The 25,654-nt window shown below is 36.4% G+C and overlaps 3 protein-coding genes across 6 annotated transcripts; 2 read left to right on the top strand and 1 right to left on the bottom strand.

The window, feature by feature from the left end:
* The first annotated feature begins 1,897 nt into the window (after positions 1–1,897).
* LOC113071262 (uncharacterized) lies at positions 1,898–4,370 on the top strand. Its single transcript, XM_026244629.1, has 2 exons — positions 1,898–2,095; positions 3,362–4,370. Exons 1-2 carry the CDS (start codon positions 2,022–2,024, stop codon positions 3,996–3,998), a joined length of 711 nt encoding a protein of 236 aa, XP_026100414.1. The 5' UTR covers positions 1,898–2,021; the 3' UTR covers positions 3,999–4,370.
* Positions 4,371–5,302: 932 nt separating this feature from the next.
* LOC113071260 (E3 ubiquitin-protein ligase ZFP91-like) lies at positions 5,303–15,021 on the bottom strand. Of its 4 annotated transcripts, XM_026244625.1 has the most exons (12): positions 14,282–15,021; positions 13,966–14,000; positions 12,677–12,778; positions 12,511–12,547; positions 11,968–12,078; positions 11,341–11,418; positions 11,106–11,258; positions 10,934–10,984; positions 10,398–10,476; positions 10,203–10,317; positions 8,599–8,698; positions 5,303–6,468 (listed from the first exon to the last, which is right to left on the bottom strand). In XM_026244625.1, the coding sequence occupies exons 1-12, from the start codon at positions 14,674–14,676 to the stop codon at positions 5,520–5,522; spliced, it is 2,205 nt and encodes a 734-aa protein (XP_026100410.1). In that variant the 5' UTR covers positions 14,677–15,021; the 3' UTR covers positions 5,303–5,519. The 4 variants fall into 4 exon arrangements, with proteins under 4 accessions (XP_026100410.1, XP_026100413.1, XP_026100411.1 ...); XM_026244628.1 differs by lacking the exon at positions 13,966–14,000 and having other exon boundaries at positions 14,282–14,467; XM_026244626.1 differs by lacking the exons at positions 12,511–12,547; positions 12,677–12,778; positions 13,966–14,000.
* Positions 15,022–16,564: 1,543 nt separating this feature from the next.
* Positions 16,565–24,867, top strand: LOC113071255 (uncharacterized). The gene is made up of 8 exons (XM_026244618.1): positions 16,565–16,681; positions 17,357–17,406; positions 17,495–17,531; positions 17,703–18,526; positions 21,294–21,366; positions 21,606–21,727; positions 21,816–21,885; positions 23,804–24,867. The coding sequence occupies exons 1-8, from the start codon at positions 16,663–16,665 to the stop codon at positions 24,535–24,537; spliced, it is 1,929 nt and encodes a 642-aa protein (XP_026100403.1). The 5' UTR covers positions 16,565–16,662; the 3' UTR covers positions 24,538–24,867.
* Positions 24,868–25,654: the final 787 nt, after the last annotated feature.

Here is a 25,654-nt window from a genome sequence, read left to right as displayed (position 1 = left end):
TATAAATAATAAATAAATGAAAAAGCACCGAAACAGAGCCGTTTGCTTTTAAAGTCTGGTTAGGGAATAATGATTTTTTTTTTTCTCGCCTCTGGAATTTCATTGGGCCTCTGGAATTTCATTTGGTTTAGAATGTGGTTTTTGGTTACGAGTACAAGGTGTTGGTTTCATTACGTCTTGTTTTATGAATTACATAATCATACCTGAAATGTGAATGTTGAGCATCTACATATCATCATCTTTTGTAAATTATATATGTTGTTTGGACCAGAAGCAGAGTAGTACAAGTTTGAGATTGAGACACATCTTCCCATAAGCACATATAATATGTGTTTACATATTAAATTTTCAAATATGAAAAATATTGTCATATGAAGTAAAAACATAAAACCCATTTCATATATAGGCTTTTACATTTGTGTATTTGTTGTTTGTGGCATATATATATATATATATATATATATATATATATATATATATATATATATATATATAATATATATATATATATATATATATATGCAAGTTGCTTACATTAGGCTATTTAAAGCATGTCAAGAAATTTCTTAATGACTTTAGAATTGAATGCATTAATCTTGCACTCTAATAAGCAGCAGAAAACATGATTAAATTAGCTCAAATTTGTAAGTTCAGTTTGTGGATGGCCATTTGAGTTCTGCCCGGCTTTCTGCCAAATTCTGTGGCCATGTTACCTAATCACAAAAGGAATTGTTATCTACGTGGAATAACAAGGAAGGGTGGTATAAATGTCTGGTATTACTTTTTTTTTCTCTATTTTTCTAAGCTTATCAGTGCCCACACCTTCCCTTTTTACAATAGGGAGGCGAGAAAATATTTGTAACCTTTTACTCAGACATTAATTCGGGACATTTTTGTGTAGGCCCATATTTACTTAGGAATGTACAACATTTCTTTAAATTGCATGAAGTGTGAAAAGTGATGTTGTTAAAATCTATATTTCACTATCACACTGCCTATTATGTGACATATTTAACTTAAATGTGCCTTCTTATATCAAGTGATGTTAAACATTTCTTTGCATCTTGTGGTTTCACTAGAAGCTGTGGAAAAGTGCCAAGACAGAACATGACTCTGTTTGCAGACAGTGCATTAGAGAAGATATACACATATCCTTCCGCTACTGATAACAGCTACACTCGTCTTAAACATTACAAATAAATTCCAGTGCTGAATCGCTATTCATTGTACCACTTGTTAACAAAGTTGTTACATAAGTGTACAAAAAAAGTCATGTCCCTTGGTGCCCAGCACCACTGCAAATACATGTGTATTAGACCTGCTTTAAAAGACTTCAGTGTTATTTTAGTATTATTTGTATAATATTTATTGTAATGTATATTAATACTACTGAATATTTTATTTTGATATTAATTGTAATTAAAGTTTCATTTACATTTGACTTTTTTAATTTTAGAATATATTTAATTTTTTGTGCTTTTGTCAGATATATATGTATGTATGTATGTATGTATGTGTGTGTGTATATGTGTGTGTATATGTGTGTGTATATTATATATATATATATATATATATATAATATATATATATATATATATATATATATATATATATATATATATATATGACAAAAGCACAAAAAATAAAACATATTCTAAAATTAAAATAAAGTAATATGTAATATGTTTATTTCATTTAGTTGCCAAATTTAACATTTCAAATTTTCAGTATTATTTTAGCGTTTTATGCATTAAGTGTTTGATCTAATCATTTCAATGTTATTATTATTATTTGTATTGGTTAAATTTATCTAATGTCGCATTACCATTCCGCGCCTCGCGGTGGCACATGCATTTACTGTTTATTTCCACGAAAATCTGTTTGGGGGACCAAGAAGAAAACCCGACTTCCGGATAAATAAATAATTCAATGACAGTGGAATATCAATATCCAGTCATACTGATAAGCTTTTTTTTAACAGAATTTGGATCACAAATCTCAATAACTTGTATATAATCGACATGAATTCGCTTGTGGGATACGGGCTTTCATCCGAGTCAGAGGATGAAGAGAAAGGAGAAGACAAGGCGAATGAGTAAGTAATTCATAATTAAACAAATAACGTTACATTATTTATAATATCAGTTGATCTATCTATCTATCTATCTATCTATCTATCTATCTATCTATCTATCTATCTATCTATCTATCTATCTATCTATCTATCTATCTATCTATCTATCTATCTATCTATCTATCTATCTATCTATCATTTAGAACTGAGTAAGAGTGAACGGGGACTGGGGCTGTCAAGCTCCACAAAGGACAAAAAGCACCATAAAAGTAGTCCACACGACTTGTGGACTTTATTCCAAGTCTTCTGAAGCCAAATGAAAACTTTTCGTAAGGAAATAAAGTCCTGTAATTTAATACTGTCAATTCAACTCTTGTTTGAGAGCGATGGTCACCGTTCACTCTCATTATGTGGTAAATAACTAATTGTTCTACAGCAACTCATTTTGTGATTTAAAAGTATATTGTTTAACTTGCATATAATGTAAAAATAATATTAAAAAGCCACTTGGAGTATGCTTTCACGACAGCTTCTTACATGTAAAAAAAAATATATTTAAATACATGATATACAGATTTCAATATAAATAATTAAAGCATATTTTAGTATATATATGCGTCAATTATTTATTTTCATAAATGCTTGTAAGTATATTAAGTATTACACTTTAACTGTATTTCAAAGAGGAATAGAATTATGAAATTACATTACAAGGTAGTGCTGTCGAACAATTAATCATGATTAATTGCATCCAAGTTTTTGTTTGCATAATGTATGTGTGTTCTGTCTGTGTATATTTGTTATGTAAATACAAAACATATATATTTTGAAAACCGTACATGTATTTACATGTCTATATTCATATAAATAATATTATATATTTAATCTATAAGCAACATACTGTATTTGTCTGAAATATATACATGCATGCACTCCTAATTTAATATAGATTTAAACTACAATATATTTTATTTTATTGCAATTAAGTGCTTAAAACATTACATTTAGTTTGCACTTAAGTACCTGTTTTAAAGTGTATTATTTCACTTTAAAAAAGTTAGGTATGAGAAACGTTGCTTCTTTTCACAAGGGGGGGGGGGGGGGGGGGGATGGTAAGGGTGCTTTGTGTGTGTGTGTGTGTAAACTAAGAAAAATATAATAAAAGTTAGAAAAAAGTTTGACAGCAGTGATCACCATTCACTGTCATGAATAAACGATTACATGATATGAGCTCAGAATGATCAAGTATCATTTTTTAGATAAACTTCTTTAATTATTTCTGCTTAGGTGCTTCAAAAAGACAGAATGCACTGTAGAGAAGACAAAAAGCTGTAATTTCCTGTTGGAGTCGGACTCGCCTTCCAGTGAGTCTGAATCTGGTCCAGAGAATGAGGATCAAGAGGAGCCGCACGCAGCTGATCGCTCCTTTCCCGAGCCGCTCCTCTCCGTCCGTCCTCACACTCACAAGCTCCCTCCTCCACCTCTGGGAGGATCCAGCTCGGGTGGAGCGCTTACAGGCAGCAGTGTGTTTGCTAATCCATTCAAAGAGCTGGCAGAGGAGCGACTGAATGTCCTACAGAAACACGTTCCTCTTACTTTACAAGCGCGCCCCACCCAGATTGATGGTAAGCGCATTTGTGTGGCCTACAGGAAGGATGGCCGCTGCCGCTTTGGAAGCCGCTGCAAGTTCGCACATGACAGCGATCTGCAGAGTAACCGCGTGGTCACCTCCGACAGTGGACCAAAAGACAATGTTACAGTTCCACCACACGATGATGGTCTGCTGGCTCCTCGTAAGGAAGACGCAGAGACAGATGGAGAGAAAGACAATGAACAGCAAAAGAAGAGAAGAGTGGGGGTGAATGATTCTCTCATTCCACCAAAACGTGCGCTCAAGCAGTATGCCACACTCTCACAACCATAACAATTCAAAACTTTTTGTCTGTATGACATAGTTTGGGTTACAACTTACTTTTATGTGAAAAACATCCAGGGTGATGTATTATATTTATTGCATTTATATGCTACTGATGAGATTGTGATAGTATGTCAAATGTGTTACAGATTTTCTCCAGAGATAATGTTTTGTAGACAGAGGTGATGTGTTCAGTATTAGCTGAGAGAGACTTGTGAAAATGTTTCTAACAAATGTAAGGAATAGATGTCATTATTAAAATGGCATTTATCTGGGTCTTATTTTGCTTCCAAAAGCCCCACGTTTAATCCTACATTAAAGGTTTTGAAACAATAAATGTAAGTATACACATTGTGTATTTGATGACTATATATATATATATATATATATATATATATATATATATATATATATATATATATATATATGGTCAATGTATTTTCAAATTGAATAGTCCCTTTTTTGCTATTATGTTAAATTTCACCTAGGGTTGCACTATATATTTGTGTTGTTTTGTGTTTCTGCTGATATTAGAGACTTGTTTTCATAAAACTGGTAGCTATAAGTTTAAATTTCATATACACAAGTTCAAAAGTTTGCAGGCAGTTAGATTTGTTTGAAAGAAAAGTACATTTATTAAGCGAAGTTGCATTAAATGCATGCAGTGACAGAAATACTTTATAAATAATGTAACAAAAGTATTTTTCAAGTAAATGCTGTTATTTTAAAACATGTATCCTGGCTTACACAGCAAAAGTGTTTTCAACATTTATAACAATAAATGTTTCTTTCAGCACTAAATCAGTATATTAGAACTATTTCTTAAGGATAATGTCACATAGAAGATAGATGGCTGCTGCAAATTCTGCTTGCCATCTTAGAAATTTATTTAAAAGCTTTAATTGGACCATTATTTAACAATATTAGCATTAACTGCTATTAAGATTATTTTTTAATACTGTACCAATCTTTTGAACACTAGTTAATAAGATATGTAATAGTGATGAATAAATTCACTTGAAACATTTAAAACAGCTGATTTGTTTTTAGTGTTTTATTTGACAATTTTTTAGACAAAATAGGATGGAATTTTAATATTGACCATAACATGAAAATGATCATCTTATCTGTAATATGGGTGCATCCCTAATTCTACAGCACCTATTTGAGCCACATGATGGCACAAGTTTGCTTACGCACAATGGCTTTACTCACAGACTAATGAGAATTAAGATCTGTGGAAGCCTCTACAGCTACAAAATGACGCACACACACACACACACACACACACACACACAAAACAGACGTGGTTGTTGGAGGGGACTATAACGGTTTATAAACAAAATGAACAATGATAACTCAAAACACAGTCTCCCTGGTACAGACATTTCTACAAAGCTACCAAAAGTTAATGCGATTACATACAATCTATTTATTACTCTATATATTTAACTTCAGGGCATTTAGGAGCGCGACAACTAACAGTCATCTCACAGTCTTCCATGTTACACCTTCAACATCCTTCCTTCACTACAGCAGAACACGCTGTACTTGGCCGTCTGAACTGTCCGTCATGTTTGGCTCCTCCCCCTCTCCGCCCACCCCCCAAACCCCACCCCCACTTCCGTTCTCATTAGTCCCGTCTCCCTCCCAGACCACCGGTCTCGTCTCAGAAGGAGTAGTGGAAGACTGGGGTGAAGTAGATGATGAGGAGGCAGGATCGCCCCTGAATCCCAAAACGCCCCGGGAGTCAGCGGACCCCTCTGGGTTGAGGCTCGGGGGCCTAGAGAGGGTCTGGTTTTGATGTGGCTGGGTGGTTTGAAGAGGCAGCTGCTGTGCGACAGACACCAGTGGGAGCTGCTGCTGAGGAAGAGCTCTGAAGGCCATGTGGACAATCTGGGATTGAGGGCTGTAGGACTGAACGGGCAGCTGCTGGACCAAAGGAGCCTGCTGGGTGACGCTGGTCATGGAGGGCTGAATGGGTAGCTGCTGGATTTGGTGTTGCTGCGTCGAGACAAACTGTAGTGGCATCTGCAGAGAGTGAGCAGAGGTCTGCTGTGAAGGAGAACTGTTCTCCTCTTCAGTCGAGGACAAGGCCAGGGTCACCGGTACCTGCATTGTGTGTACTGGGTGATCCTGATCCACAACCATCACTGGACCCACCTGACCTGCTGGTATCGCAGAGCTCCCCTGGGCCTCAGGGACCACCTGCTCTGTCTGCATGGAGCCTGTGGAGGTCTCCAGGAGCGAGGTGACTCCGGTAGGAGTGGTGATGAGGGCTCCGGGATTGGAGGCCAGGGCCTCGGCAATGAGCACCTCGGGGTGGCTCTTTGCTTTGTGAGCCACCACACTGTCCTTCTTTTCAAACTTCTTGCCACAGATGCTGCAGGAGAACTGGTACGTGGCATCTGCATCGTGCTTCTTCATGTGCCAGTTAAGAGAGGCCTTCTGACGGCAAGTGAAACCACAGATTTCACACCTACAGAGGAAATGAGATGAGATTTACTGTAATACATTTTTTTATAGATCCGCGAAATGACTACGGGGGGATCTTGCATTTTATTGGACTATTCTACAATGTCAAATTTTTAAGTATTGAAAATGCAACATAAAACAGTCTCCCTGGTAATGACATTTAAACAAAGCAACCAAAAGTTAAAGCCATTACATACAATATTAATATATTTCACAATAGGGCGTGACAAATCACCGTCATCTTCCATGGTTCATGTTTCACCTTCAACATCCTTCCTTCTCTACATCAGAACGAGCTGGATTTGGCAGCCTGAGCAGTCTGTTATATTTTGCACCATGTTTGCTCCACATTTTCTTAATTACTTAGTCTTGTATTTAATCATTTTTAAATTATATATATTTGTTACTGAGGGCTGGAGGTGAAGAACACACAAGATCTGTTGTGCAAGAAACATAAAAATCAGCTTCTATGTATTGAGACTTCAGCTTATTATCTTTATTAAAGGGTTAGTTCACTCGAGAATGAGAATTCATCCATCTTCTACTCACCCTCGTAGCATCCTAGGTGTATGTGACTTTCTTCTTTCAGAATAATCCAATCAAAGTTATATTAAAATTTTTCCTTGCTCTTCCAAGTCTTTCAATGCGGGTAAACGGCTGTTTGTTGTCAATAGTTCAGAAGACGTGAAATAAAGTGTGTGCATCTGTAATAAAACATCCCTCACACGGCTCCGGGGGGTAAATAAAGACCCCCTGTAGCAAATCCATGCATTTTTGTAAGATACATATCCAGATTTCAAACTTAATACAGTTTACTGTGGGATGCAGAAGACGTGCAGGCAGAAGTTGAAAGACACATGAGTCACGCGCACCTCTGGGAAACAAAGTGTCCTTACTTTAGCAAAGGAAAACCAGTCTCTTCTTGGCTTATTTCAAAATCCTCTGAAATTTTTCTTTACAATACTCTCTCCACGTTTGTCATGAACCACGCAGTGCTGACAAACTACAGCATCCACCTGCATGTCTTCCGGCTCCCCACAGTCAGCAGAAGTGGGAAAAATGAAGTCTGGATATTTATCTTACAAAAATGCATAGATTCACTACAGGAGGCCTTTATTCACCCCACGGAGCTGTGGGAGGGACGTTTTATTAAAGATGTGCTCACTTTATTTCAAGTCTTCTGAACTGTTGACAACAAACACCCTCTTGCCTCATTGAAAGGCTTGGAAGAGCAAGGGCAATATTTAATATAACTCAAGATTGGATTATTCTGAAAGAAGAAAGTGACATACACCTAGGATGCTTCGAGGGCGAGTACAAGATGAACAAATTTTAATTCTCAGGTGAACTAACTCTTTAAGTGGCATTGGGTTCCTGGTGGTGTAATTCTTTACAAAATCAATAGCAGTTATTAAGACTGATATTATTTGGAGTTTATAAAATGTTCTTGGGAAAAAATATGATCAAAATATCAATTGTTCTAAAAAATTAAGCACGCATTCTAGGGATTCATGATTTAGGGATAAAAGCTAACTGGGATTTTAAGATAAAAAAAAAATTGTGATTGTGTTTAAATGCAATTTTTTAAAAAGAGCTTCAGGTTTGCTTTGCTTTTTTGTAAGGCTGGACAATTTGACCAAAAACACTGTAATTATCTAACAATATACTTGTAAAATAATTTTATAAAAAAATGTATTAAACATTACCATAGTAATACTGTTTAGTGTTATACTATTTAATAGTAATAGTTTACCAATGTCCTTGCTACATTTCTGGACCTGAGACCATTGCCATTGCATTGCTGTCTACTGAGGGTCAAAAATATCTTCATTTGTGATCTGAAGATGAATGAAAGTCTTACAGGTTTGGAACAATATGAGGGTGAGTGAGTAATGACAGAATTTTCATTTTTGGGTGAATTTAACCTTTAATATATATTTTTTTATGTCATGTATTTAGCAGGAAAATTAACAGTCAGCTGGTCATTATCACAAAATTAAACCCTTCAGAAGATACAAAACCTGATTTCCTGTCTAGTGTTTGCTTTACAAAAATGATCAAGTGCCTGTACTTTGTCTCCTCAGCTGGAAGCAAAAGTATGCAGTAGTGTGTAAGCAGCAGAGATTCGACTTACTGCAGTGGTTTCTCTCCGGTGTGTATCATTCGATGCACAGCCAAGTTGTGAGAGCTCTTGAAGGCGCGAGCACAGAACTCACAGATATAGTCTCTCTGATCTGAAACAGACTGTACTTTTAAAAAGCCACCCAACCAAAGGCACTCCATAGCCACATTTCCACTGTCGGGCCAGTGCGAGCCAGGGCTTAAAGCGGGCCGGGCGGGGCTTATAGCCTCGGGCCAGTAGCACCGAGGCCAGGGTAGCGCAGGGTTTCCACCGTGGAGCCTGAAGCTCCGCTGCGCGACACTAAAACACGCCCTTTACACGCCAATCAGAACAACGTCATGCAACATCATTATTTCACCAACAAAGAGAAGTTATCAGAAAACTAAGAAATAAGTCACTGGAACATGCGCGATCACAAAACGAACATGATAAAAGCGGACATTTGTTTGCATGCTTTGTTATATTCAAATTCAAAAGCATCGATGTTTTAACTATAGAATAAGTGATTCATTGATCATATTTATTACATTTATCAAGACTCAAAATTAAAATCACACATAAATACACTTTCTATTTTATTTATTTATTTTTAACGCTGCTTATTCAGTCGAGTCTGTTTCTGTTTATTTGTAGTCACAGTGGCCTTCACATTTAGAATGAATGATAATATATCTTTATTTTTATAAAGGCTCCCGAACAAAAACATTATTATATTTTTATGATAGGCTACGTGGAGCTAAACTCTCGAGACGAGGCTTGTGACAGATAATATAAGTTACTAAATAAATACACGATTGTGATAGAGAATAAGAAGCTGAGGTCTGATTTCTTCAAGTGGTCATATTTACCATGTTTAATGTTAATGCCCAGCGCGCATAGTCTTTAACATCGCTTATAAATATTTCTGCCTTGTATGGTGATTATAATCCACATTGGATCAAGTTATTTCAAACACTCGCTGCTGACTGAAAGTGAGTTTTGAGCTCAACTTATTTTAAAAAAGTGTTTAATGCTGCTGTTATAGCGGTTATCTTTCTGTTATGATCCTCAGCGCAGACTCTCTATTTTTATAAAAGCTCCCGAACAAAAATCATTATTATATTTTGATGATATGCAACGTGGAGCTAAACTCACGAAACGAGACGACAGATAAAATGTTACTTAATAAATACACAATTGTGATAGAGAATAAGAAGCTGATGTCTGAATTCTCCAAGTGGTTGCATTTACCATGTTTACTATGGTAACGTTAATGTTTAGCGTGCATAGTCTTTTACATCGCTTATAAATATTTCTGCCTTGTTTAGTGATTATAATCCACATCGGATCAAGTTATTTCAAACACTTGCTGCTAACTAAGAGTAAGTTTTGAGCTCAACTGATTTTAAAAAGTCTTTAATACTGGTGTTAAAGCTGTTATCTTTTTGAAATGATCCACGCTGACGCTCTTCAGACGCTGAGAAACTCCGCCTTTGTTCATAACCCCTCCTTTAGCCCCAGCTGGCCCTCTTTGGCCCAAGGATTTCGTCGGAAGTGACAGTGGAAACGCGACTGGCCCGTGGAAACACGGCTCAGGATAACCATTTCAAGCTTAACACTGGATGGGTTTATCTTACCGGTGTGGTGCTTGGCATGCCGCAGTAGCTGTTTTTGCAGCCGGAAGAGTCGTCCGCATGAGGGATGAGGGCAGACGTACTTCTTCTTCATCAGGTGTTGGTATTTAATGTGATGCTGCAGGAGAGAAAGACAACAGAAAGCCTTCAGGTGTAAACTGTCTAACAGTGAAGGGGAATACTAGTTTACATTTGTACCTGTAAGTAACGCGGATGGGCCAGCACTGTACCACATCCTTCCATTTCACAACGCACATACTGCACCGGCGGCTTTTTCCTGAGTGCAAGAACAGATGATCACCATTTAAAATGATTACATTAAAATTAATAATTATTAAACTTATTAAAAAAAAAAATTTCAGCACATCTGTAAAGAGAGCAATATCTTAAAAAAAAAAAACACTTTAGAACTGAAAATATTTATAAAAAGTAATACAGACTATAGAAATTTAAATGAATTTTCCATGACCTATTAACAATTTCATTTAGTTTTTTTTTTAATTATCCCAAAATTTCAGACTTTATTTTCGAAAGTTTTGTAAACACCAGCCAGCAGATACTACTACAAAAAAATAAATAAAATAATTTTTTTATATATATAAAAAAACCCTTTTTATTTAGAATACAAAATTTTATTTTTATGAAATTTTGTATTTAATTAAAAAGGGAAATGCATAGAGTTCTATTTATGTTTTAGGACTGTTTTCAGTGTTGAATGTGAGATGCTCTGTTACCTTCTTTTAGGAAGACGAGGGCTTTTATCATCTTTCCTTCTTCGCCCTCTTCTAAGACAAAAAACAAGAAAGTCTGATGGTTAATATTTGTTTATCATTCACTAAGTGAGTGTTGCAGGGGTGTCAAGTTGTGTTTCCATCACAAACATACAAAACAACATCAGTGACTCACTTCCTGGGTGCCTCGGCACCTTCCTCAACTTCAGCAGCGGTCTGCACATCTGTGCTCTCCCCTCCCTCAGTTTTAATCTCGGTCTCTTGCATTGAAGCTTTGTCCTTCTCCGTCAGTCTAGTAGGGGGTCTGCGCCTCAACTTAGGAATTTCCCTGCACAGAAACACAACAGAAATATAGAAGGCGTTGGAGACCAGAAATTCAGAAGACCCACAGAACAACACACTTCTCATACTTAGGATCGTAGCTCTGGTCATCCGTGTCATCTCTAAAAGGGGCATCTTCATCACTGCTGACGATCTCCTCTTCCTCACTGTTTAGCAAAAAAGAAAATTGGCAACAAGCCATCATCAGCGTAGATGATCTAATACATGATTTAAATAATAAAGCAGTGTTTATAAACCTTTTAATTTTTTGTAATCACTCTATTTACATTTTCTTAAAGAAAACATACATGTGTGCAATGCACCAATGCAATAACTTTACAGGGTTAGATTAGATAACTGATCAATAATTACAGAAATTTCTTCAAAGCTTAACAAAAGGCATACATAATCAACAAAGAACTGACAGTTTTCTCACAAACAGAAATGTGTTTTCGATGACCATGACGAAAAAAAAAATCTGAAATCACAATTTTATAATTCCCTGATGCTGACAGGTTTTTCTGTGATACTGTAAGTCTGAATAATTAATAACTTTCATTTTATCATTAACTAATTATTACTTCAATCATGCTATAACATGTCATTTATCAACTGAAACAGTACCTGCTTCCGAGAGGTTTTAACAATGCTCAAGCCATATTAATGTCAATTCCAAATGACTGCGATCAGTATATGTACACAAGGTACAACATTACCTATGAGAAAAGGGAAGGTAGTTTTCATCTTTTGGATCATCCACAAATGGACACTCTTCCACTTCTATAACATCTTCATCATCCAAGCTCTCCTCTTCCTTTTTCTCCACACTAAAATATGGCAGTTAACAAACATAGGGCTTGTTAGACCAACTCCAAAACACTAGCAGCCATCATTGTCTTCAAAGACCCCACGAAATGGCTTGACGAACACCGTTTTTGTCCAGTGATGAAACTGGTCTTATGTCTTTTTTTTTTAACTAACCCAATAGTCTTAAAGCCAATAACAAAGCCAAAATAACAAAGCCAACAGCCTTAAGTTGACGTCACAGCGTAAATGAAGATGCACTTCCGGCTTTTGCTAAATGGATGACAGAAATTTAAACTCATAAAGTAATGCAAGATAGTCTTGGCCCATTTTCTTTCATGGAACAGAAACGCTATGCATATTCAATGCATATTAAACCACAAAACTCCAACTTTGATTTCATGGGGTCTTTCATGAACAGTGTTCATGTGTTCTCATTATAAATGTGCAATCACCTTGTTCCTGTTTTTTCGACTGCTTTATTGGCCTCCTCTGCAAGCAAAATGTGCAACCATTATAGTTATTAATATATATATATATATATATTTTTTTTGTCTGTATTCGATCAAGCATTAGTAGTGGACCTGCTCAGTCTACTACATTAAAAGCTCAGCAGCGTACCATAGTCAATGTCCATTTCTGGCTCAATTTTAAACACAGTCCCAGGCGAGCCCCGGCAGCTGCGGGCCCCTGAGCGCACCTGCACCCGTCTGCCGCGGGCCGCTGGAAGAGAACACAGTCACATGAAGCAGAATCAGATCACAACCTGAGGCAAACTGTTGTTTTATTCCTTAAAGTACCTAGTATCTCTTTATAGGATTTGTACTTTTAATTAATAGTATGTCAGATACTTGTACTTATTCCAAAGGTGAGTACATCTATTCAGCTTGTCACCAGTACATATTCATTACTTACTAGTATGGATTTCTTTGCTAATAGTCAATATCCCAACAATAAATAGCTCTTACTGGTTACATATTGAGATTTTTGCCAAAGAATTCTACGGCAATATGTGACTTAAATATTCAATGATACTTTACAATAAAGTTCCTTAACTCATTTTCTACTTTGTTAACATTACTTAACAAAAGTACAACTGTTCATTATTCATTCATATTAGCTCAGGCCCATTAAATAATATTAACAAATAAAATCTTTAATTGTAATAATTTACAGTATTAGTAACTATTTAAATTTATTTTAATTGAGATAGATGAAATGTTAAATAATGTTAAAGTGAGCCTTATTGTATTTACCAGATATTCAGATAACTATGCATCTACCTATTTCCCAGTTCTATATACTTTGTATTGCAATGGTTGCTGGTATAGATTCCAGTTTTACAAGTGCTAATTAAATACACACTAGTACCTACTTACTATTACTACTAGTGGATTGAGTCCCAATTATAACTAGTAATAAGATGTTTAATTTTAACTATAGAGAAGCTATTCTGGCGGGGTACTCATTGTTTATGATTATAAAGGTACTAGTATATCAAATAAATAAACTACCTGTAAAGCTAAAATAGATTTTTACTATTGGGGGAACGTTACTAGTTACAAAGAAATAGACTACTACAACATAATAGTTGCTAGCCAAACTTTAAAACAAAGTAGTCGAAAGTGAATACTTGACTTCTATACTATACTTGGTATACTTGAGTCACAAAACTTCACAGAATTGAATGGCAAAAAACGTTCTTTGTTAACAATAACAAATCAGTTTAATAAATGTTATTCATAATTCAAATGTAAATATTAAAATATGCACTAGTAACTAATGAATACAGTCATTTTTGGAATATTCAGGGTTTTTTTTTATAAAAATGATTGAAAACTAATAAAACTGCTGGCCATGTATAACCTCCTTCAGATAATCATTAACAAAATAAATGCCATTTAAAGTACCTCTATTAACCAGCGCATCCTTGTTTTCTTCAAACCTGTCATAAGACGGAGAAACAGGCTGATTTATTTATCATCTCATCTTTCAAATCATCCTTCCAGTGTCACAGAGTGCGTCTTTTATGTTGCCCCACTACTCTCAGAAACACATCAGCTTTACTAGAGTAAGTTAAATGTAAACGCTGCAGTCTGTCAGCATCACGTCTAAATGTGTGAAACTAGCACAAAATGCCATGCCATGTTATTTGGACCTGAACAAGCGAGGTCTTCTTATTGGGCTCTTAAACATGTTATTTTAGAGGCTAAAAGGCGCACGTACTCGTCCGGAAGGTCGCAGTCGCCGCTGAACTCTCTGGCCGCATTCGATGAACCCTGCGCGGCTGCTGTGCTCTTCCTGCGCCGCGGGCATTTCGCTTTCCTCCGGCGATTCGCCGCAGCGTCGCGTGTCACTTCACCCCGGCCCTCCCCGAAATCGCTCTGCCTCCAAACGGGAATCGCTCTCGTTGACCTGTCCCTTAAAACGCGCCCGGACCCCGCCACGCTCGGCGCAGCTCCGTTTGTCTCGGGTGGGCAAGTCCCTTCGGTCTTCAGACACCCGTCGCCCCGTCCTCTGAATGCTCTGCACGGTGTAGATGCGGTACTCTGCCCCGCGGATTTCTCCAGGGCCGCCTCTTTCTCCATCTCCTCTTTGTTGTTTGAGAGCTGCGGCTCCATCACCTCTAAAGTTGTTTTCTCGTACTTCAGGACGCCTCAAAAATGCTCAACGAAATGAAACATAGCTTGCAGAAAACCAGGAGGCATAAAATATGAAAAATGTTGGGTTGCTAACGCCCCTGATCCGATTGTCAAACATATTGCAATGGACGCTCTTGCATTGCAAGATTCAAAAATGAAAGTGGCATAAACAAAAAAACTAAGTCTGTCTCTCTATAATAACTGTGCAAAATTAATTTAAACCACCCAGACCATATTTTAAGTTCTTAAAGCTATAGTAAGGCACGCTGTTAGCAGGGCCCACGGCTGTCGCTCTTTGTTGCGTCTCCTTTAAGTGGAGATGAAGCCGCAGACGAGCTCAGCAGCGACGCACAGCGCTGCGGCTGTATATGCGCCTGCTTCCACTGACATATAAAAGCTGCTTTGCGAAACAACTAATAACCAGCGTCGATCCACATGAAAGTGAAATCGAAGAATATGGCTTAGTAGGAGACTCTCACAGTACATTTGCAAAGAGTATCTTATCGCTGTATCATATATATAATATAGTAACTGAATGCTCAAAAAGTGTCAACGTCAATTCTATTTATTAACAGTATTAAGCTTTTTATTACATGATGGCCAATCACAATAAAACTCGGAAACTATTACCATGCCTTTATTTATTTTTGATCATCATTTATTTTAGATTAATCATTTATTGTTTTCTGCTTTTTCATATTTTTTATATATTGACTTTGAACTTTGAACTAAATGAAATCAACATTTGTGTGCGTGTGCAGGAAATGGGCTACAGAGAAGCAGCACTGGACTGTTGCTCAGTGGTCCAAAGTACTTTTTTCGGATGAAAGCCAATTTTGCATGTCATTCGGAAATCAAGGTGCCAGAGTCTGGAGGAAGACTGGGGAGAAGGAAATGCCAAAATGCCTGAAGTCCAGTGTCAAGTACCCACAGTCAGTGATGGTCTGGGGTGCCATGTCAGCTGCTGGTGTTGGTCCACTGTGTTTTATCAAGGGCAGGGTCAATGCAGCTAGCTATCAGGAGATTTTGGAGCACTTCATGCTTCCATCTGCTGAAAAGCTTTATGGAGATGAAGATTTCGTTTTTCAGCACGACCTGGCACCTGCTCACAGTGCCAAAACCACTGGTAAATGGTTTACTGACCATGGTATTACTGTGCTCAATTGGCCTGCCAGCTCTCCTGACCTGAACCCCATAGAGAATCTGTGGGATATTGTGAAAAGAAAGTTGAGAGACGCTAGACCCAACACTCTGAATGAGCTTAAGGCCGCTATTGAAGCATCCTGGGCCTCCATAACACCTCAGCAGTGCCACAGGCTGATTGCCTCCATGCCACGCCGCATTGAAGCAGTCATTTCTGCAAAAGGATTCCCGACCAAGTATTGAGTGCATAACTGAACATAATTATTTGAAGGTTGACTTTTTTTGTATTAAAACACTTTTCTTTTATTGGTCGGATGAAATATGCAAATTTTTTGAGATAGGAATTGTGGGTTTTCATGAGCTGTATGGCAAAATCATCAGTATTAAAACAATAAAAGACCTGAAATATTTCAGTTGGTGTGCAATGAATCTAAAATATATGAAAGTTTAATTTTTATCATTACATTATGGAAAATAATGAACTTTTATCATAATATGCTAATTTTTTTAGAATGACCTGTATTATTATTATTTTATAATATAATTAAACAATATTAATAATATTATTAAACAATATTATTAATATTATTCTTATTGTTATAACATAAAAAACTACCATTAATTTGTTTTTGTGTAAAACTTTTTGTTTGGATAAATATCATTGACTGTCTTATTGTGATGCAGCGGCGCCTTGTCTCCTGTAGATGGTAGTCTATACCGACAACCCTTCCTGTGACGCAAGAACAATTTTAGCAAGTTTTTGAGTAAACGAAACTTTTGTTGGAAACAAAAACGGACCCAGTTAACATCTGTACATGCACGATGTGCCCTTCATTTAAAGGTGAGCTGTAACTTTAAAATGGTTTGTACCAACTTTTTGCATTGAAAAGCAATCTGATGATTGTAGCTATTTCATAAAAAACAATTTACAGTCTTTTTAGTGATTTTAACGAGACAACAATCGTTTATAGACAGTTGAAGCTTGATTTACAGCAGTACCAAACATAGTTGGTGTGATATAAGATGAAATCATAAAAACTGTAATGTGTACTTAGCCTAAAACTATGACCTGAAATTGCATTGTTTAGGGGCTCAAAGGCCATATGGAATATTTATTAAATTGAAAAATACTATAATGAAATATTATAGTAATAACTGCTGGAGAACAAATAACTGGGGAAATTGTTAAGTGTTGTTTTTGTTTGCTAAAACTTTGCTTGCTTCCGTAAAAAGAGATTTCCTGTTTTCTTCTTCACTGCATCAATCAAAATATTAAATAAATAAATGAATAAATACATAAATAAATGTTTACACAAACACACACACACACACACACACACACACACACACACACACACACACACACACACACACACACACACATATATATATATATATATATATATATATATATATATATTATATATACACCATGACTTTCTTTTTAGCTGTGCAGGACACTTCTCCTGAACCATCAACAACGACCTCAAAGTTTTGGGATGCATTTGTCTCCCAGAACTACTGATACTTTGTATAATTGTCCCTGCTATTGCAATAGGGATTCAGGTATGCTTAAGTTTGTATTTTGTCATTTATGAACAGTAAAAGCTGCCAAATGTGATAACATTTGTAACATTATATAAATCATTTCTAGATCTCCAAGCAACAAAAACAAGATTTGGATGATGTAGGTAGGTTATATATTTGTTATCTTTTTATATATACATGATAAATGGTATTACAATAGATTAATAAAGGTATATTTCATTGTTCTTTTAAATAGATGTTTGTAAACTTAATTATATTACCAAGAGTTTTAAAAAATTATATAATTATTGGTTAATGTTCGGTGCATCTTCTAGGCGATCCACTCCGGATTCTATTGGTTGGAAAAACAGGGGTGGGGAAAAGTGCAACAGGCAACACTATCCTGCGACAGAAGTTTTTCAAATCAGAGATATCATCTTCCTCTGTGACTGGACAGTGTGAAAAGTTTCATGCAATAATAAATGGCAGAAAGTTATCTGTCATTGACTCTCCAGGTCTGTTTGACACCAGCCTAACTGTAGATGAAGTGGTCAACAGAATTAAACTCTGTATCCCTCTCTCTGCTCCTGGTCCACACGTCTTCTTAGTTGTGATTCAGCTCGGCAGATTCACTGATGAAGAAGCAAAAGCTGTAAGAATCATTCAAGCTGTTTTTGGTGAGGAATCCTCCAATTACATCATGACATTGTTCACTCATGGAGATCGACTGGAGGGCAAAAACATTCACACATTTGTGCGGGAAAACCCAAAACTGCTCAGTTTCATCAAAACATGCAGTGGACGATACCATGTGTTCAATAATAAAGCACAAAACCCTGAACAGGTCAATCAGTTGCTCGACCAGATTGATAAAATGGTCACTGGGAATGGTGGTCAATACTACACCAGTGAGATGCTTGAAAGGGTAGAGAGAGCGATTGAGAAAGAGAAACAACGTCTCCTGAAGGAGAATGAGGAGCAGAGACAGAGAGAGATAGAAGCTCTGAGGACTCAACTTGAAGATGAGGCCTATGACAAAGCATTAAAAAAGTTAAACAATAAATATGAAGAGGAGGCAAGAATCCAAGCAGAGACTGGGCTTCCATACTTGATCCACTTGGTCAGTTCTTTGATTAAATCATTAAGCAAATTCTTCTGGTGATCTGGTGCACAAAAACTGTGGCTAGAAAAAGTTTTTTTAAATATTTACTTTACAAAGACTTATTAATAAATAGAAACAAATCGTGTTTACATTATTCTGGGGAATATGGAATCTGACTGTTTAATAATTTGAAAGTGGGTATATGAAGGTGCAAGAAAAATGTCTGAGAAATGTGTCTCTGTATTGCATGCTTTATATAAATGAAGGACTGCTTTCATTTTTGTGATCTATATAAATTGTACTTGAGATTTGTTTGTGTGTGTGAGATCCTATTATATATATATGCATTGTGACCTCATGCACTTGTTTTGCTTTATAAAGTTTTGCAATAAATCAAGAAAAAGCAAGAAATAGAAGTCATTGACAGGATTTAATGCTGTGTTCCTCTTTCTGCTGCTGATCCACGTGTCTTCTTAGTTGTAATTCAGTTGGGCAGATATACAGATGAACATGCAGTCAGAATTATAAAAAAATATTTTTGGGTGAGGAATCCTCCACAAACACAATGGCACGGTTCACTCATCGATATCATCCGGAGGACAAAACATTCACACATTTGTGTGTAACAGCCCCAAGCTGCTCAGTTTCATAAAAACTTGTGGTGGAAGATTCCATGTATTTAACAATCAAGAACAAAATCCTGAACAAGTGATTCAGTTGTTTGAAAAGATTGGTAAAATAGTCATTGAGAATGGTGGGCAACAGTACACCAAAATGATGATTAACCTCAAGTAAGCGACTGAGGCGGAAATTGCACTTCCTGAAATAGAAAGAGGAGCAGAGACAGAAGAAAACAAGGTCTGAGGACTACACTTGGTAGAGAAGCTCCTGACAATGCAAAAGAAAACTGCAATGAATATGAACTGCTACTTTTGCTTTCACATGGAGTAATTTTTTAACTAACTGGATTACATTATATTATATTAGATTAGATTCAACTTTATTGTAATTGCACATGTAATGTAGAAGGCAACGAAATGCAGTTAGCATCTAACCAGAAGTGCAATAAGCAGTAACTACAGAATATACAAGGTCTACAATATGTACAATAAATATACAGATAAGGAAGTATTATGGACATAATTTACAGATTTTAAATACTATCAGCATGATATAAAGATACTTGTACTATGAACATACTATACAGATGGATTATGTAAAAGTGTATGTACACCATAGGCAGAAACTATGAATATATGAACATCAGTTACACTAGTGCAAAGCACAATAAAGTGCATAGAAAATATTTCAGTGTGCAAATGGATTACTCAGTATTCTGGATGAACAGACAGCAGTGCAAGTAATAACAAGTTTACTGTTTTTTGCTTGTTGTAAATGTAAAATATCTGCCCTTTCATTGAGTTATTTGCCTATATCATGCTCTCATGCACTCTTCAGTGTCTGTGGCACTCTGCCATCACATGCATTCTTTGCATAGAAACCGGAAATAAATTGCAAAGAAAATGTTGTATGAGAGTTTCACCATGTGTCGTTCTGTATTTTGAAAATACAAATCAATAGCCTTACATACACACCCATAATTTGCATATGTTTTAAATCATTGGCAATTGCTGTGTCCAAAATTGTTCACTCGTTTGCTACTGCTTAGGTTAATGTTTTAAAATGCACTATGAAGGAGCAAACCAACAATGTGAAGTAATTTTGTGTCAAGTCAGTGTAACTGAGAGAGAGCTTTTGGACATATTTGTACTTCACTTTACAAATACCTTACTTTGTGGAGCAGAATAGGTTGTCAATATCTATTTTGTTCCATCAGTTATCAATAATCAATCTGTGCTTGAGAGTTGGTACATGCCATTACATTTGTGTACTTTTTTTTCTGGGACATAACATAAAAATAAACTATGTATTGAATTCTTAAAAGCATGTGTGGCTCTTGGGCGTTGCTCTAGGGCCCTATATTGACCAGCCACCTCAAAACTTACTCTGTCACATAGTCGGGAACAGATACAAATACATCCGCAGTATATTGTTTATAAATAATGAGACTAACGTTTTTTATTCTCTGTTCAGTGGATGTGCATGCAACTTGGTCTAACATCTGTTGGAATGTCAATCAAAAGGAGCATGAGTCCATTTTACAGTGCAACAATGGATGCAGAGTTGATGCTGACGAGGAGAACATGTCCCAAAGAACATTTCAGCGTGTATAACAGACTGAAAAGGAAGTCAACCTTAAGTTTTTTTATTTATTTTATTCTCCGGTTGTACCACAATGTTAAGTGTTGTTGATTGGTCATTAATAGAATGGCTTTAATGGAAACTTTGGTACATGTGGTTCTCTATTCTAATGTGTTGCCTTTTATTGATGGCTTGTTAAAACTACTAAATCCTAAAGGAATATGTCCCAAAAAACCTAACAGGAAATTTTAATGATTTTAATGGTTAATGGTTAATGGTTGAACGCTTGTAATGTTTGTAATGGTGCCCTATTTGTAGTGATGTTTATCTTGTTCTATTTTACAGAAGGGTTGTGACTCTACATTTCATATGAATTTCAACATTTCAGACATTTTCAATATTTTTTTTAAATATTAATTACTATTAACTAATTTTTGTGTAAAACATATTTATGTGGAAAAGTTCAGCTTTATCTCCTGTTTCTGATTAAGAAATGTCTAAACAGGCGACGTGCTGCTTTACCGATTGATAAATCTCATCATGCAGTTGCGTCTTGTGTCCTGTAGATGGTCTACACAGAAAACCCTTCCTGTGAAGCAAGGCTGGTCGTTCTCCTGAATAGGAAAGTAAAACGAAACCTAGCTCAGTCACGTCTACTCGCACAACTATCTGCACTATGTGCTCTTCATTTAAAAGTGAGTCGTAAATTATGTTTTTATCTCCATTAGTAAGAATCGTTTATACTAACATATATCTGAACTGAAAGCCTGCGGATTAAAATAGTTATTTAATAAAAGTCCAGTGTTTTATGTAATCGAGAGGCGGTACCTGGTAGCTGGTTGGTGTAAAATTCATACAATATATATTAGGATTAGCAAACTAGCATGAAAAGTGTATTTAATGATCTAGTGATCTATTTTACATGCTTTTACAGCTGTGTATGACATTTCTCTAAGACCATCAACAATGACCTCAAAGTCTTGGAACTCTCCAACTTTCTCTACAAGATTATTGTTGCTTTGTGTAATTGTTGCAGCTGTTTCAATAGGACTTCAGGTATGCTTACATACACTTAGAATATGCACTCATACTTTCTCCTGTTTTCATTCTACGCTGATTATCTTTTTGACATGTACTGTATAAGTGGACAAGTGTCATCTCAATCAACAAAAATAGCATCTTTAAACAACAAAAACAGGATTTGGATGATACAGGTAAGATATTGTTTTATTATCAATCTGTATATACCCCCCCCCCCCAATAAATAAAATAAAAAACATATTTTTGACATCTTTGCAACTGTATTAAAAAGGAAAAACTGGAATAAAAACACTGCATAAGTGTTCATACTTTGTTGAAGCACTTTTACAGTCTTTTTGGGTATGATGTGACAAGCTTTGCACATCTGCATTTGACAATTATCTGCAGTTCTTATCCTCACCTCGTCACTTCTCAAACTCAGGTTGCATTATGCTGTACTTTTATTTCAGTTGTAAATTTTTCATAAATTAACAAATTTCACTTTTTTTCACTATTATAATGTTTGGAGTGTACTTTGATATATATATATATATATATATATATATATATATATATATATATATATATATATATATATATATTAGGGGTGTAACGTTTCACAAAATTCACGGTTCAGTTCGATACGATACACTGATGTCACGGTTCGGTTCGGTTCTGTACGTTTTAGATACAGCAAAATGTAAAAACATCTCAAGCGCACCGCGGGTCATGTGACAAGAACTAACCAATCAGCTTCATCCTTTCCCCTAACAACATTGAAAGCTCAGCTAAGATGAAGGAACAGCTGATCATAGTTGTATATGGATTGCAATTTTGAAATAAATTTAGTAGCAGAGCTACTGCAAGCAATTTTTAGAGCTGCAAATCCATTTATCCTTTGCTGAAATTTCCGCGTCTCATGGAGAGAGCACTTCTTTGTTGCTTAGCAAAGACAGATGCCTCATGAGCGCTTCTGCCCGAGCGCTTTGGAAAGGAGGAGAAAGTAGTAGCCTAACATAAACATATAAGTTGGTGTTTTTTTCTTCTTCGGGAGTGTCAGGGGCGTTGCCTGTTACGTCGTTTGGGTTATTGGGCTACCTTGTTGAACGCATATCATTATATTTCTCTTTTTTTTTTTTTATATAATTAATTAGTCCAACGAACCGTTCGGTATACATAATGCGTACCGCGTACCGAACCGAAAGCCTCGTACCGAACGGTTCAATACGAATATGCGTATCGTTACGCCCCTAATATATATATATATATTGTGTATATATTGGGACACTGTACAAATTGTGAATAAAAAAGGAATGCAATAATTTACAAATCTCATAAACTTATATTTTATTCACAATAGAATATAGATAACATATCAACTGTTGAAAGTGAGACATTTTGAAATGTCATGGTAAATATTGGCTCATTTTGGATTTCATGATAGCTACACATCCCAAACAAGTTGGTACAGGTAGCAATAAGAGGCCGGAAAAGTTAAATGTACATATAAGGTACAGCTGGAGGACCAATTTGCAACTTATTAGGTCAATTGGCAACATGATTGGGTATAAAAAGAGCCTCTCAGAGTGGCAGTGTCTCTCAGAAGTCAAGATGGGCAGAGGATCACCAATTCCCCCAATGCTGTGGTGAAAAATAGTAGAGCAATATCAGAAAGGAGTTTCCAGAGAAAAATTGCAAAGAGTTTGAAGTCATCATCATCTACAGTGCATAATATCATCCAAAGATTCAGAGCATCTGGAACAATCTCTGTGCGTAAGGGTCAAGACCGGAAAACCATAATGGATGACTGTGATCTTCTGGCCCTTAGACATCACTGCATCACATACAAGAATGCTACTCTAGATCACAACATGGGCTCAGGAATACTTCCAGCGAAAACTGCCGGTGAACACAATCCACCGTGCCTGCAGTTCAATTGTCCCAACTTTTTTGAGATGTGTTGATGCCATGAAATTTAAAGTCAACGTATTTTTTTCCTTAAAATGATATATATCATCGACAATTATGATTTTTATCTTAATCATGCAGCCCTAATATATATATATATATATATAAACAAGAGTTCTCGTTAATGTTTGGTGCATCTTCCAGGTGAGCCGCTCCGGATTCTTTTGGTTGGAAAAACAGGCAACGGAAAAAGCACAACAGGCAACACTATCCTGGGACAGAAGGTTTTTAAATCAGAGATATCATTTTCCTCTGTGACTGGACAATGTGAAAAATTTAATGCAATTATAAACAGCAGAAATGTATCCGTCATTGACTCTCCAGGTCTGTTTGACACCAGCCTAACTGTAGATGAAGTGGTCAACAGAATTAAACTCTGTATCCCTCTCTCTGCTCCTGGTCCACACGTCTTCTTAGTTGTGATTCAGCTCGGCAGATTCACTGATGAAGAAGCAGAAGCTGTAAGAATCATTCAAGCCGTTTTTGGTGAGGAATCCTCCAATTACATAATGACATTGTTCACTCATGGAGATCGACTGGAGGGCAAAAACATTCACACATTTGTGCGGGACAACCCCAAACTGCTGAGTTTCATTAAAACTTGCAGTGGACGATACCATGTGTTCAATAATAAAGAACAAAACCCTGAACAGGTCAATCAGTTGCTCGACCAGATTGATAAAATGGTCACTGGGAATGGTGGTCAATACTACACCAGTGAGATGCTTGAAAGGGTAGAGAGAGCGATTGAGAAAGAGAAACAACGTCTCCTGAAGGAGAATGAGGAGCAGAGACAGAGAGAGATAGAAGCTCTGAGGGCTCAACTTGAAGATGAGGCCTATGACAAAGCATTAAAAAAGTTAAATAATAATAAATGACCAGCTGGCAAGATACCAAGCTTAGAATGATCCAGACTTGAAAATTCTTATTTTGTCCAAGTCACAATAAAAGCACATCTAGAAAATATTTTTTGGCCTTCGTTTAAACCTAAGAATAGGTAGCTTTTGACTTGAAGGTACTATATAATTTCTGTCTACAACTGCTGTATTATACAGTTATAATATGAAAATGTACATGTGTAGATTATGTACTTTTCTTTAACATTCTTAGAACTTATCATCATTCTTTAGAACTTATCATGTTGAACTATGACTTAATTATTTAATGTATACCAGTGCTTTAAGTGGGCCGGTACGCACCTGTACTCAGTACCGCCACTTCCAAATATAGCTCTTGAGTGTACCGCCACCTCTCCGTGCGCCCAGCACGTGCTTTTAGCTTACCGGTACGCTCATTTGTACATCTGTTTTAATAGAGCTTTTAATATTTTGCCTGCGCTGCCGCCTTCAGAGTGCCCTTCACAATGCAAGCTTTTCGTCTCACCGAGAGCAGAGACTACATTACCATACACCCTTGAGTTTTACAAGTGAAAAGCGCATGCTTCGCGACAGTCCCGAAATCTAAACTGTTGTCCCGAATCCCGAACCTGGCCATATTTGTCCCAAATTTACACTAAAGCAAGATCTTGAGTAGTTATTGTCTGATAAACATTAAAAACTGTCTGCGGAGGTTGAGTCGTTCTGCAACCAGCCCCCCGACTGCTCATTGGCTGCAGCATCTTTTTTTCTAAGTTCTAAAAAAAAAAAAAAACGTAGGTGGCTAGGCACGAATTTAGATATTCATTTATCTTATTAATCTATATGCACACAGACAATACGACCTTTACGTCCCCTTTTTCGTTTTAAAGCTTGATGAAGAGAGCACAAGTTGCTGCAGCTGCGAGGAGGACAGTGATGCACACATACAGGAGTGATTGACAGTTCACGGCACTGTGCACAAAAAAAATAAGTTTAAGCTCATTAGCGTTAGCTTTACAGAAAGGTCTGATTTACGCACTGTTACAACAGTCATTGTTTTTTTTTGTTTTTTTTACAATGACATTTGAGTTCATGATTTTAATGTTGTTGTTTTTTGTGGCAGACTAAAGAATAATGA

This window comes from Carassius auratus, unplaced genomic scaffold, assembly GCF_003368295.1.
Source record: "Carassius auratus strain Wakin unplaced genomic scaffold, ASM336829v1 scaf_tig00006720, whole genome shotgun sequence".
Lineage (NCBI taxonomy): Eukaryota > Metazoa > Chordata > Actinopteri > Cypriniformes > Cyprinidae > Carassius > Carassius auratus.
The sequence above is the reverse complement of the archived record's forward strand: the minus strand, read 5'-3'. Positions and strand labels throughout refer to the sequence as shown.

Coding starts and splice junctions, on each gene's coding strand:
- LOC113071255 (XM_026244618.1), top strand. Junction 17,407..17,494: donor CTATTGCAATAGGGATTCAG/GTATGCTTAAGT, acceptor AATCATTTCTAG/ATCTCCAAGCAACAAAAACA. Junction 21,367..21,605: donor TATGTGCTCTTCATTTAAAA/GTGAGTCGTAAA, acceptor ATGCTTTTACAG/CTGTGTATGACATTTCTCTA.
- LOC113071262 (XM_026244629.1), top strand. CDS start 2,022: ATGAATTCGCTTGTGGGATACGGGCTTTCATCCGAGTCAGAGGATGAA. Junction 2,096..3,361: donor GGAGAAGACAAGGCGAATGA/GTAAGTAATTCA, acceptor ATTTCTGCTTAG/GTGCTTCAAAAAGACAGAAT.
- LOC113071260 (XM_026244625.1), bottom strand. CDS start 14,676: ATGGAGCCGCAGCTCTCAAACAACAAAGAGGAGATGGAGAAAGAGGCG. Junction 11,419..11,967: donor TACCTTCCCTTTTCTCATAG/GTAATGTTGTAC, acceptor TTTGCTAAACAG/TGAGGAAGAGGAGATCGTCA. Junction 8,699..10,202: donor GCATGCCAAGCACCACACCG/GTAAGATAAACC, acceptor AGTCTGTTTCAG/ATCAGAGAGACTATATCTGT.